The sequence below is a fragment of the Poecilia formosa genome, unplaced genomic scaffold (assembly GCF_000485575.1).
Source record: "Poecilia formosa unplaced genomic scaffold, Poecilia_formosa-5.1.2 Scaffold310, whole genome shotgun sequence".
Taxonomy (NCBI): domain Eukaryota; kingdom Metazoa; phylum Chordata; class Actinopteri; order Cyprinodontiformes; family Poeciliidae; genus Poecilia; species Poecilia formosa.
Genome location: NW_006800249.1, coordinates 366,837 through 379,516, shown reverse-complemented (window position 1 = coordinate 379,516; position 12,680 = coordinate 366,837). Strand labels below are relative to the sequence as shown.

The 12,680-nt window shown below is 37.9% G+C and overlaps 1 protein-coding gene across 2 annotated transcripts in view; it reads right to left on the bottom strand.

Moving 5' to 3' along the window:
- LOC103152430 (neural-cadherin) overlaps nt 1-12,680 on the bottom strand; it is a 194,735-nt gene that overhangs the window by 68,875 nt on the left and 113,180 nt on the right. The window contains exon 1 of one of the 2 annotated variants that reach the window (XM_016661096.1): nt 1,466-1,654. The exons of the other annotated variant lie outside the window; for it this stretch is intronic. Coding sequence (XP_016516582.1) covers nt 1,466-1,619 — 154 coding nt within the window. The 5' untranslated portion in view covers nt 1,620-1,654. Of the gene's footprint in view, nt 1-1,465; nt 1,655-12,680 lie in introns of those variants that run through there. 2 annotated transcript variants of the gene reach the window in all.

The window sequence follows — 12,680 nt, the reverse complement described above, 5'->3', positions numbered from 1 at the left end:
ATAGATTCTCTTAAAGCCAGAAATCACTTTTAACTTTCTGCAGAAGTGAAGTAAATCTAAAAATCCTACTGGTAATAAAAGCTAGCTACCATTATGGCTAATTTTTGTGTGATGTTCTAAAAGTTATTTTGTTTTGGTGGCGAGTAGGGAAAAAAAACACGATAATAAACAGTAAATTTTTGATGTTCACATTGGGTAAAATCCTATTATTGCCACTGATTAGGTCCGTGCTACACATACACACTGGCTACACATTTTCACTTTGACATGATGCCAAACGCAGATTTTAACTGAAATTACTGGATTATTCGTCAGTGCACACGTGCTCACATTATCCCAAAGGGAAGCTTTTAATATGGGAGCATTAAAAATTAGCTCTATAAATATCATTCCTTCTTCTTCCTCCTCTTCTCTTCTTCTTCTCTCATAAAATGTAAAAATAATAATAATTAAAAATAAAAATCCACAGCCACCGGCACCCGTACGCCCACCCTTTAACTCTCCCACTCGCTACCTTCCTCTCCTGAGACTTTGCTATTATTCGCATTTCTTTGCCCCGGGGAGCGATTAAGAGTGCAGCTCTGTGCTTTTTATGCACTTTTTTTCTCCATTTCCCTCTTGACAGTAATTGAAATCCAACAAGTCAATCTTTATTTATAAATCACTCCTTTGAGCAAAACAGGTTTGTCACAGAGTGCCTGGCAGAGTAGGAGCGGACCTAATTACAGATACAGGCAGGAGATAAAAGCAAAGACACGACAGGTTTAGAGAAAAATAGACTGGGAAAACAAGGTTTGACTGTGACAGGTAAAAAAAGAAAAAAGATACAAAGCAAGATGATAGATAGATAGATAGATAGATAGATAGATAGATAGATAGATAGATAGATAGATAGATAGATAGATAGATAGATAGATGCTAATGCGCTAATAGCAGAGCTGATATTTTGCTTACCACTTTAGTATTTTTGCTAACTGTGAAAATTTGCATAATTAATTTTCCCAAGTAATTTCTAAGGCACTAATTTAGTTGGTTGTTTTGTAAACCTACAGTTGAATGGTTGAATTTAGCAGTTTAGCAGGCTAACACCATTAGCATAGCATTAATTGAGCTAATGTTTATGATTAGTTCTTTGGAGTTAGTTAGCATAGCTAGTATTTTAGTTAGTGGTGCCCATTACTTGATGAACAGATGGACAGACAGATAGATAATCCATAACTAAGGTCTTTGTCCATGAGTGTAGTTGCAAATCTGGTTGGCTTCTTCCTCTATACGTGGCTTTTCAGCCGATGTTCACTGTAGATGATGACTCTCTCTTAACAGATTTAGCTAACATCTTCATAAGATATTTTTGCTTTAGTTCTGGGGGTTCATTCATACATTTCACACGTTTTGAGTTAATTTGATGATCCTGACTTAAACAGCAATGTAAAACTAATTCTGCTAACGTATCAGGAGAATGTACCGTCAAGTAGGAGGAACTGAGCTTGTCCCAGCGCGCCGTCTCGTTGTCTCGCTGACAGCCGGTAGACCACAGAGCCAGATGTGGCATCAGGACCCACGGCGCCCAGGTAAGGCGACGGAAACATCCCCCACTGCAGGTCAGCCTGACTGGGCATGCTCAGAGTCAACCTGCACAAGTACCACTCATCACCTGAATGTGGAAAGAAAGAAGAAAGAAGAAGATAATCATTTAGTATGAGAATATAACATTGTTGTCTGTAAACTTGAACAACTGAACGCTAAACTGATTTTTCTTGATTTTTTTCAATTGTTTTGTCTTCTGTCCTGATTATCCACCATAGAAGAAGTTACATCTATATATCTTTGAGTAAAGCAACTATTTTGTGTATTTTGGTTGCTGCTTCTGTGCTGCTATTGTTGTCTCAGCTTTGCAACAACGTAGCTCGTTAGCTAAACCCGCTCCACTCGCTCAGGCAGTGGTCTAAAAGGGGAGCAGCTCTCAGCCAAAGGGGACAAGGTGACATTTCTCTTCAACATCTCTCATGTTTCCCCGTGTTTCATCTCCACCCTGCTGCACGAGAAGACAAGAACCAAGGAGCAAGGGATGAAAAAGGAGAAAAAGAAGCAGCTCCTCCAAAATAAAACAAAACTTTTGAGAGTGGAAACACAGGAAGGAGCACAGCAGGTGCTCCCACCTGCCCACTAAAAACACACATGCTTGTCATGTCTACGGTTCTGCTCTCCATCTTTATTCTTATTATTTCACGTCGCCTGGTTCTGAAGGGGGATTTGTTCAGTTTGGGGGGTGCCTCGGTGCTTCGCTGTTGTTTTGACTCCTGGGTCGTTTCACAGCAGCGCGGGAGACAACAGCCTGACAAGAGAAGAAACTTCACTTCAGAGGAAGCAGAGAAGAAAGGAAGGATGAGCAGGTGACAGGAGAGGAGGAGAGGAGATGACAACCCAACACAACGGTGTCTTTTTCTGTCTTTTTATATCACCTCTGAAGGTGTGTCAACACACAGAGCAGGAGAGGGAGGGGAGAGACAAAGGGGATGATGAGGAGGTGAGGAGGAAGAGGTCCCTCGACACATCAATCCACTGAGATGGGAGTCAGAGTTAAAGAAGAAGAAATTAATGGGTAAGAAACTAGAAATGTACCAATCCGACATTAATATCTGTATTGAACCCAATTTTGAAAAAAAGTTTTGATCTGTGAATTCAATAATTTTTGCTTTGAGCAACATTTTGCTTTATTATTTATTTTGAGTTAGGTTTAGAATCAGGTTTGTTTCAGCTTATTGTTGCATGTTTGACCAAGATAAACCTATTATTTTTGTCAGTTTCAATTTCCTTATTATTTCTTTTACATTGGCTGTTATACTTATAATTACAAGTTGTGTGTGTGTGTGTTTTTTTTTTTTTTTTAAGTTTGACGGAGTTGTGAAGATATTGGTGTGTTTAAGTGTGCTCTACTGGTGCAAAGTTATCAAATACATTTATAATTCAGTTAATCTGGGGTTAGGATTCTTCTGTATCGTATTGGTATCAGCCAATACTGATCCTCAGATAACAATATCGAAAGTGGAAAAAGTGGATATGAAACAACATATCAAAGGAAGAAATAGATGTAAGAAAACAAAAATAAATAAAGGAGAAAAACTGAAACAGTCTTAATTAAGTAAAAACTAGATGCTGCAGTATATGTTCAGTCCCTCTGGTTCTTTAAAGTCCTTGATACCCATGAAAAACATCCTAAACTATAACAGAGTCTCCCATATGGCAACAAGAAGGCCATCTTCATCTGAAAATAGTGCTACATGCTACAGAATGTCACATTAAAGCAGACATTTAAATATTAGTTGTGGATTAAAGGGGACAAATCAACTTAAAAGCAGTGGGAGAAGAGGACAGGGTGATAATAAGGAAGAGGCAAACATCCCTGTTTTCTGTATGCATCATTGCTCTTCAGTCAAAGCATAAAATCCAGAATAATCACATCCATTCCTGTTGGTTGTTTAGCATACGCAAAGCTGTGGCCCGTGTATGAAAGGGAAATGAAATCTGTCCCATTATCATGATAAATATTAACACATTCAGATGCAGCACCACAGGTCAACAGCAGACATCAGGCGAGGCGCAAACTTTAAAAAAGCAAAACATCTGGGAGCTGGCAGAGCTGGCAGAACCTCCTCCAAGCCTCCAGGCAGATCAGAGGTCACTGACACCAGCATAATGACTTGTGAAGACTTTTTCCCCCTCCGGATGGGGAACCACTGAACGTCATTACAGAATGACGCCCTTTCATATCGACAGTGAAGCATTCTGGGTTCCTGATCACTCAGAGGATGGAAGCGAATTGATTATCTGTCTTGTTGCCAGGGCTTTAAGGATGCAAAATTTATGTGTGCATGTGGTGAAATCCAGCTGTTGTTTCAAAGCCTCTGGGTTTGTTAGAGAACAAACATCATGAAAACCAAGAAACACAGCAGGCAGGTCAGAGAGAAAGTTATGGAGAAGTTTAAGGATTATCTCTAAGAGCTTTCCTAAAAATGGAAACAGGGTGAGAAAACTGCAAGTCTACAAGTCCATGGTAACTCTGGAGGAGCTGCAGTGATCCACAGTTCAGGTACAAACTGTTGACAGGAAACTACCAATCATTATTGATGAACTCAGTTGTCTCTGAAGCAAACTGTGTGGAGGAAACCCAAAAGGTTTGACCCAAGTCATACAATTTAGGAGACAATTATCCCTGATTCTGACCAAACGTTTGTACACACCTAAATCTGAAGAAAGTAAAAAAAAATCTTTAAGAAATTCTGCTGGCATTTGGCTAAGGTTTTAGGTTAGTTATTACTAACAAGAGAAGTTTGGTCTGATTTAGCTTCACACAGTGAGACAAAATATGCATATGTCTACTTATTTGGTATATTTAATATCTGGTTTGAATTGTCAGTGTGTTTGTGTGGTCTAGCCAAAGCCAGTCCGATAACCAACTGAGGATCAGTGGCAAGGCGTGATATATATGAAAAACGTGTCTCTACTTTTTAAATCTGAATTTAAAAACAAAGATTTTGGAAACCACGTATCCTGATTTTCCACTTCAACATGTCAACCTACTATCAGTCTATCACTTAAAACCCAAAATGTTATATTAACGTTTGCAGCAAGAATAAATACAAGGACGTACAAATGAATGAAGGAAAGTGAATACTTTATTCATCTCAAAGTAGGACATTTAATCCAGTTGCTGCTCACCACATCCATCATCCAGGACAACTAAAGCAAAATATCAAAATCTTCATTTAAAAATAATTTTTGCAAGCAATTCTGCTCCAAATTAAAGTTGCAATCTAATTAAATTCAGTAATGAAAACAAGCTGGCAAATATAAAACATGTTTTTCAGAAGGATAGAGCTGTAGAAGATAAATAATTTCATCTGAAAGCGTTACAAAATTACCTAAAAACAGGTTCACTTGGTTTTGTGCTCTAATTACATGTACCTATTTTGCTGTGTCTTATAGATTTGTTTTTTGTCTGTGCTGAATAGGGAGACCACCATTTAGCCTTCAGGTGTTAACAGCTATTCGTCTCATCTGAGTTTAGCTTCTCTTAAATGAAGCACTCTTTCATATCCTTGCACTTATCCCTCTCAGCACAGAAAATTTACTTCACAGCTGCAGAGATCCCTGATGTGAGGCGCTGAGCTGAAGCCAGAGCTTCACGAACACACACAGGCGTGCCAAGGCTCCGGAGGAGCAGAACCCGGGTCGCGCAGCATCACTTTTCACACTGAATGGATGTCTCAAGCATGGCTTAATGTGTCCAACTTTTTCCTCATTTCAGGTGTAAAATGATGCTATTTAAGTGAGTTTTTTCACTTTCTCGTTAGCCAGATTCTCCACACCAGCTGTAGGATGTTTTCTCAGACTTTCCGGACTGTCTAACACGTGAAGAAATGCCTCAGAATGAGATTCAATTTGTTCTGCTCAGCTTTTTATCCATGATTTCTTTCATCCCTCTGCTTTAACTCATATCCCCCTGAGTTTTGGAGTAAGTTCCTTTCATTGGTGAGATTACATTTTCCCTGGCACTGAACTGCAGCACAATTTTTAGGTTAGAGGGGTGGGGGGAGACGCTTCACACAGCAGCGTGTCTCTTAAAAACAATCCAGGAGGAGGTACATCAATGAAGAGTGAAGAAAAGAAAGATTTGATTGCAGATAAACAGAAAAACCCAACAACAGAAGGAGGAAAAACTCTGTAAACAAGCTAATTATAGGTGAGAAGATGGGAAGATGATGCATTAAAAAAATCTATTTGCACTTTTACATTCCAGCATCACTGAATGTTTTCATATAAAAAGTTAGGTAAACTTTTTGCCAAAATCAAGTTGTTGCAGGTTCTGGCACAAATTAGTGGAAAAACAAAGTAAATCACCATAAAACCAAACTTAATATGCACTAATTTCTAATTCATCACAAGGGTTTAAAAATAATATTACATTTATACTACCTGAGATAAACAGTAAATGATATTGCACAGTGTCACTATTTATTTAGCAAACAAAACTGAAATGAAGAAGCAGCGTCAAAGAAATACTTGCAGCGTTTCCCTTGCAATTAAGAGAGTCAAGGGCAGGAAGGCGCAGCTAATTAACTGCAGTTAATTAACTGATCAAGCAGCTCTATACCACACAGATTGAGGCTTTGAACTACTCTGTTATTCTGCTACTGTAATGCCACTGATGAGCAAAATCCACAAATAAGCAATGCAAAAAGGTGATCAATGCATCTGAGAGACATAAGAGATGAGAAATGTGAGAAAAATACGGAATCACAAACGTGTCAAACCACAGGCAGTTCTGTTGCCATAAAGCACGAGACTTTTGTTTATTTTCCTTTATTTGATATATTTTTATAATTTCATTTTTACTTTTTGCCATGTTTGGAACATTTCAAATGTCCCAATAGATCGTCAGGAACGGCAGCGAGGTTAAATGATGGCGCCTGATCAGCCTGCAGTCATTGAACCAGCCTCTCATTTCCTTTCTTTACGCAGCATTAATCATTCTAGAGTTGGCTCAAAGGTCATATGTCCAACAGGGGATGTCTGGCTCAAAATGGGTCAAGCAACATGAACATTATTATCCTAATAAAAAGAAACAAAATGAGTCAAAAAGAGGCACATCGAGGTGCTGTCCAACCCTCAAGCCAACTGAAATGTAGGGATAAAACCTTCAGAGTTCTGCACAATGTATACCTAATGTCAAACATTATGACTGATAACAGGGAGACGATTAAATATTTTAAGAAAATAATAGTTTCATCCCTGAGGTTTCAAGTTTGTTGAGGTTAAAAGTCTCCACAGAAGAGAGTCGGACTTCCATTTCCTGATGACTTCCAGTTTGAGTCTGGCCTGAGCGTTGAACCCAAGAAGTAGCCGCTCACATTACACATTTGCTTTTCTGTGAGTAAAACTTGTTGAACCCATCTGGTTTGTCGTCTGTGTTTTGGGTCCAACTTGTACTTAGTCCTTCATCTTTTTCCTCTTCATCCTCTTATTGCTATCCCTGATCTGTCTCTCACTCTCAGTCCTCTGCTGTTATAATATTTCTGCAGCCTTCGTGTTTGGAACAATTCCTCCTCAATTTCAAAAGAAACAAACACTCTGATGTGTATAACTGTTGGCTCAGATTTGAGCTTTTCCTCTGTGTTCTGATTGTGAATTGATTGTCCTCCGCTTATCTGCCAGATCAGTTCAGCTGAGGGGATGGCCTAGCTTCCTGGGAGAGATCAATAAAGTTTCATAAAGCTCTGAACAGAAATAATTCCTCGCAGTCAGATGGGCTGAACAGAGAACGCTGTTTTGTCTTTAGCCTTTTACGCAGGAAGAGTCGAGAATGACACATCCTTTACAAAAGCGGATAAATAGTCCCAGTGAAGTGCGGATAAGTCCATCTTAAGCCACCACTTATTCATTTGAATCTCAATGCAAAGCGTGTCACGCCTTGTTCCGCAAAACGAAGCTAAAAAAAGGGAGAGAATTGAGCTTTGTTTACGCCAAACTCCAATCTGCTGTCTTCCAATTTCCATTTTTTTCACAGAGGATCAGTTACAACCATCGTTGGAGAATTGGAGCGGGAGGCAACAGAATTGAGGGGACAGAGACACAATGAGAGGAGCTATTTTCTGTCTTTCTCCTCTGAGTATCTGATTTGAATGGCAGCTGATGGATTTAGCGTGAAGAGGAGATGTGGCAGCCAACCAACGCGGCTTCAAAAATAGAAAACCACTTCTGCTGCGAATGCTTCGCCTCAATTAGGGGAGGGAAGGAAAACAAGATGTAGGGGACTAAATTAAAATACAGTCACGCCTACAGGTTGTCACAAAGCCGATGATGAAAACTTATTCAATTGAAAGACAAGTTTATATATAAAGCGCTTTCAACAAACCTGTTTGTCGCAACCTGCTAAGCAGCGCAACAGGGGGAGAAAAACATCTGTGATCAGCACACGCAAGAGACATTAAAGATGAGAAGGAAAGTGCAAGAAGATCTAAAACACATAAAAGGAAAAAGCAAGCATAAACCAGAAACAGCATGACGACCCCCTCAAAACTCCGAGATTCAAGTTGTTTTTTGGTTTTTTTGAAGACTTCAAAAGAGAAAAATAAAAATAAAAGGGTATTTGCTGTAAAAATATTTCCAAAGAAGAGAAAATACAGAGTTCTGCAATCAGCTGCCAAAGAGCGCAGGAACCGAAGCTAAATGCAGCGCTGTCATCTCATTCTCCTAAAAACTCTTTGGCTTTTGGGCCTAAAATATAAAAGTGAAAATGAAACAGATTTAGGTCTTTACAGCATATTATATTCAACAAACAAAAAGACTCTACATCCACAGGATAATAGAGGCTTCATGGGAGTTCGCCCAACCAGTCTACATGTGTTTTGTGGACGTAGAGACGACGTTCGACCATGTCACTCAGCCAGTCCTCTGGGGTGGACGAGGCCTCTTCTTACAGTCACACCCTGATCAAACGTTGTCAGAGTTTGGTCCTTGTTGCTGGCAGGAAGTCGGACTTGTTTCCAGTGAGAGTTGGATTTCACCAAGGTTGACCTAGGTAGCTGCTTTGCAATGCTTTTTTTCATCTTGATCATTAAAGGTGCATTCATACCAGTCCCGTTTAGACCACTTTGATCAAACTCTGGTTCATCTGTCCAGAAAGTTCAGTTTGTTTGCAGAGATGTAAATGCACAATCGAACCCTGGTTCACTTACAAACCTAAGTCTCAGATTAATTATTAAGTGAACTCTGTCCGGTTCAAATGCATGTAAATACTAAGTGTAAAACGCTCCAAAGTAGGAAGTGGACTATAGTACAGGGAATTCTGGGTGAATGCAACCAAAACAAACTTGTGTGTCTAGCGCTAGCGGTTGAAATGGCTCTTGGTCTTTTACCAACAACAAAAGTGAAATCCTGCAACTGCTAAAATCTGACGCCACTCCATTTTTGTTTATATTTTTATGAAGAAGGAAGTTGCACTCAGTGTCTTCTCCAGGTTTTTGTTTTGTTTCCTTCACTGGTTCTTTGTGCAGCACCAGCACAGGTGTTTCAAAGGGTTTGGTTCATTTCACAATTCAAAATTGAACAATGTCAAATGACTATGTGGGTTTGAGAATACCCTTAATTTGCCTATTCCACTTTTTCCCCTTGAGTGTCATTTTTATTTTTGCACAATAATCAAAAATGGCCAAAAAAATAGAAATTGGTATAACTGTTATCGTAATTTGGATCATTTTTTACTTAAATTACCAGCCAGCGTTTTTATTCCTTGACAGAATGACAAAAGATCAGTGTACTCCTTAAAAGCCTGCTGTTTGTGTGCATCAGGTGACTTTAGACACAAACAGAGACACAGCTGTGTTGGCTCTGGAGAAGGATCAGAGCGAGCTGCATGACACTCAGCTTGTGTTTCTGTCAGAGTGAAGGCCCAACTATTATTGCTATGTCTGCCACCATCCATTTTACCCTTAATAAGTGCAAATACTCACACTGATGTGTATTTGACCGCTGGTGCTTGCACGTGTTCGACTGACAGTGTGGGATGTATTTCTGTGGTGACTTGCTGCCTGGTTGCCAGGACAACAAAACTTATGTTTTCAGAATGTGAATGCACCCCAGCTTTGTGTTGTTGTGTTTGTGATATTTTTCTTTTGTGAAGACTTAAAAACTTTCTAAAACTATGTTTTACTTTATGTGACACAATGTCTTTTTTTTCCAAGAGTTGGAAAAAACAAGATTTTCTATTCTGAGCTCAACAGATAAATTGAAGAGTTTCTGATAGCCTTTGATTGTTTATGTTAAGACAATTTATTATTTCCCTCAAATAGATTTCTGCTTTGTCAAATCATTTCTTTAAATAGGAAAACATATTTCAAGTGAAACAATGCAAACAGAAGATCAAAAATCAATGTAATTACATTTCTAAATTTACTTATAACCTGTTGGAAAATCATTAGAAAATATACCGCAGTCAAATCTCTTTTTATCTGTTTCTACTTTTATTATTATGAATTATCTCTGGTGAAGAGCTCCAAACCTAAAAGGTAATGTAAATAAAACTCACATTAATAAGAAATGTGCTGGTATTATAAAAAGATTGGATTAAATCTAAGTCTGCTAGTTGATTTTACAACAAATAAGTGGAATTAATTGTAAATTGAATGGATGGAGGGAAGGGGAGTAAACAGTTATTGTTTCTTGAGCACAACGGTACATGTTTGCCTCAACTATCGTCCAAAGTCTTTACATAATTTTATCTTTAAACTTTCTGTCACTGTGCTGTGGTGTGTAATTTCTGTCTATTTACCTTTTGCATACACAACCAGTCATTCTAGTTTTCATTTTAGTAAATATGTATAAATTGTTAAGCTGTTTGAATTCCCACCCAAGCTTTTCTAATTTATAAAGAAAATGTTTCTAAGGATTCCATCCATTTGCATCAGAGTATGTTATATTCCATTCTGATTGCTTTGAAAGTTAAAATGAGCTATTACTGAGTTCAAATGGCTGCTGGTATATGCAACAACTGAGTTGAAAGAAGTATGCTAATGTCTAACCTATGCTAAGCATGAAAATTATAGTTATATGTAAAAACAAACTAAAAGAGAAGATATGTGCTGCAGAAGAATCTCAAGCCCATGTTGTCATTCTGCAATCAAGTCAAAGCAAACCCATTGAACAAACCCTCCTCTGTTGGTGAACCCAGCTCTCCATCTGGTCCCTTGGAGCCAGTGGACAGAGGCCTGCTGCATCCTAATTAACCACCTTATAGAATGGCCTACTTTACCTCAGCACACTCACACACATGCGAAGAAAGCCAAAGTCCTGCAGGCACTCAGTTAATTAAGCCCCATTTTTCACTACTGATGAAGAGAGAGGGATGAAAGAGGAAGACCAGTGACGGAAGGAGAAGAGACAGAAAGAGAGAGAGAGTTTGGAGCTAAGATAACAAGGCAGATAATGATGAGAATTACACATGACAAGAATTTGAGAAATCAATCCATAAATGTCCCTATTGGGAACAGAACATACAAAACACCAACTAATGTGCAATAATTACTAAAGTTAGCAAATCAAATCAATTTTTTTCAGGAAAGACAATTTCTCTATTTCCCTTTCTTAATCCTCAGTTTTCCATTATCTCCATTAGAAATGTTTGGGCTATAATCTGCTGACATGTTGAGAGTATAACCACCTAGACATCCTGACTTTTCCTAATGTCAGGCACAAAAAGCTAATTTTGAGCACAAAAAGCAAATCGCATAAAAACCGTTTAAAAGTCATCAAAGGTAAAAGGTAAACAGAATCCCAACCAGTTTTTTAATTGTTCTTTATTTCATTTAGACAAAACAGAGTGGAAGACCTTGCATGTCTTTGCAGGTGGAAACAGGTGAACTGTAACCAATCTGCAACAGAGATGCTGACCTTGTTGCTCATCATCACTCAGGCTTTCTAAATAAACCTAGTCATAAACTAAAACAACTAACCTGTTTGGTATCTTTTTTTATATAATTTATTGGTAATGTAATCTTATAATTTCTTATATATATTTATCAGCAGCTGATTTTGTTTTTTTTGATTGTTGCATTCTTTGCATGGCTTATATTTTCTGTTTTAAAAAGCTACTTCAGATTTTTCTTGATTTGTATTTTTAAGCTAGCTGTGGTGAGAGTATTAACAATACCTTTGGGTCTTTTTTTACTTCACTTGAATTAAAATAGCAATAAATGGAAACAAAACTGATATAAAATTTATATTACAGAACATAACACAGATTAAAATCTATGTCATTGCTTCACAGTGTGTGTTAGTACAGAGTGCCCTCTTCCTGACCACTAACCTAATCCACAACGAGTCAAAAATGACGTCTGGGCTCTCAGGATGGCATGTAGGAGGAGCGAACAGCTACACAAAAACTCAATTAGAGTTGGACTCTGTGGTTAGAGTGGAAACGAAGGAGGAAAAAATAAAAAGCGCAGAGGCAAGATATCTGCGATGAGTTGAATGCAACAGCATTATCTTTTCAACATCGATAAAGACAAAAAAAGACCAGAATGGATGCAAGTTGAAGAAGTTTTGATTGGTCTAGAAATTATTAGAAGGAAATAAAGAACTCTGAGAGATAATGATTCCTGGTTTTCTCAATCATTCTAAATCAGTACCCAAAGAAGTAATTTGATCATTTTTTATAAATACCAAAAAAAAAGCAAAAAAAAAAAAGCAAGTGGCATAGTACCATTATTTTGCATTAAGAAGGTCCTGCACAGTCCAAAACCATGTTAATTAAGTTAATCAACTACTCTATGTTGCCCTTTACTCTGAGTATGCATGGTTGCATTTCTCTGTGTTGATTTAATCCTGCAAAGTTTATTAAACAGAGAGTGGGATGTGAATATGCTGAATTAAATTATGACTTTAATACATTCATAATTTAATTTGTGTTTTGTATGTGAAAATAATAAATGAATAAATAAAAGTCTTTTGAGCTTTTAAATGACATAGAGCTAATAACTAAAGTTGCCTCAGATTGTCTTAAAACATATTCTGGATCCAGATTTCATTCCTGCTGCTGAGTTAATAATTAACCATTTTAACCACTTACCTTCAAGCTATTTCAGCCCAGTTTAATAATACAGGAGTTGAATTAACTGATTTAT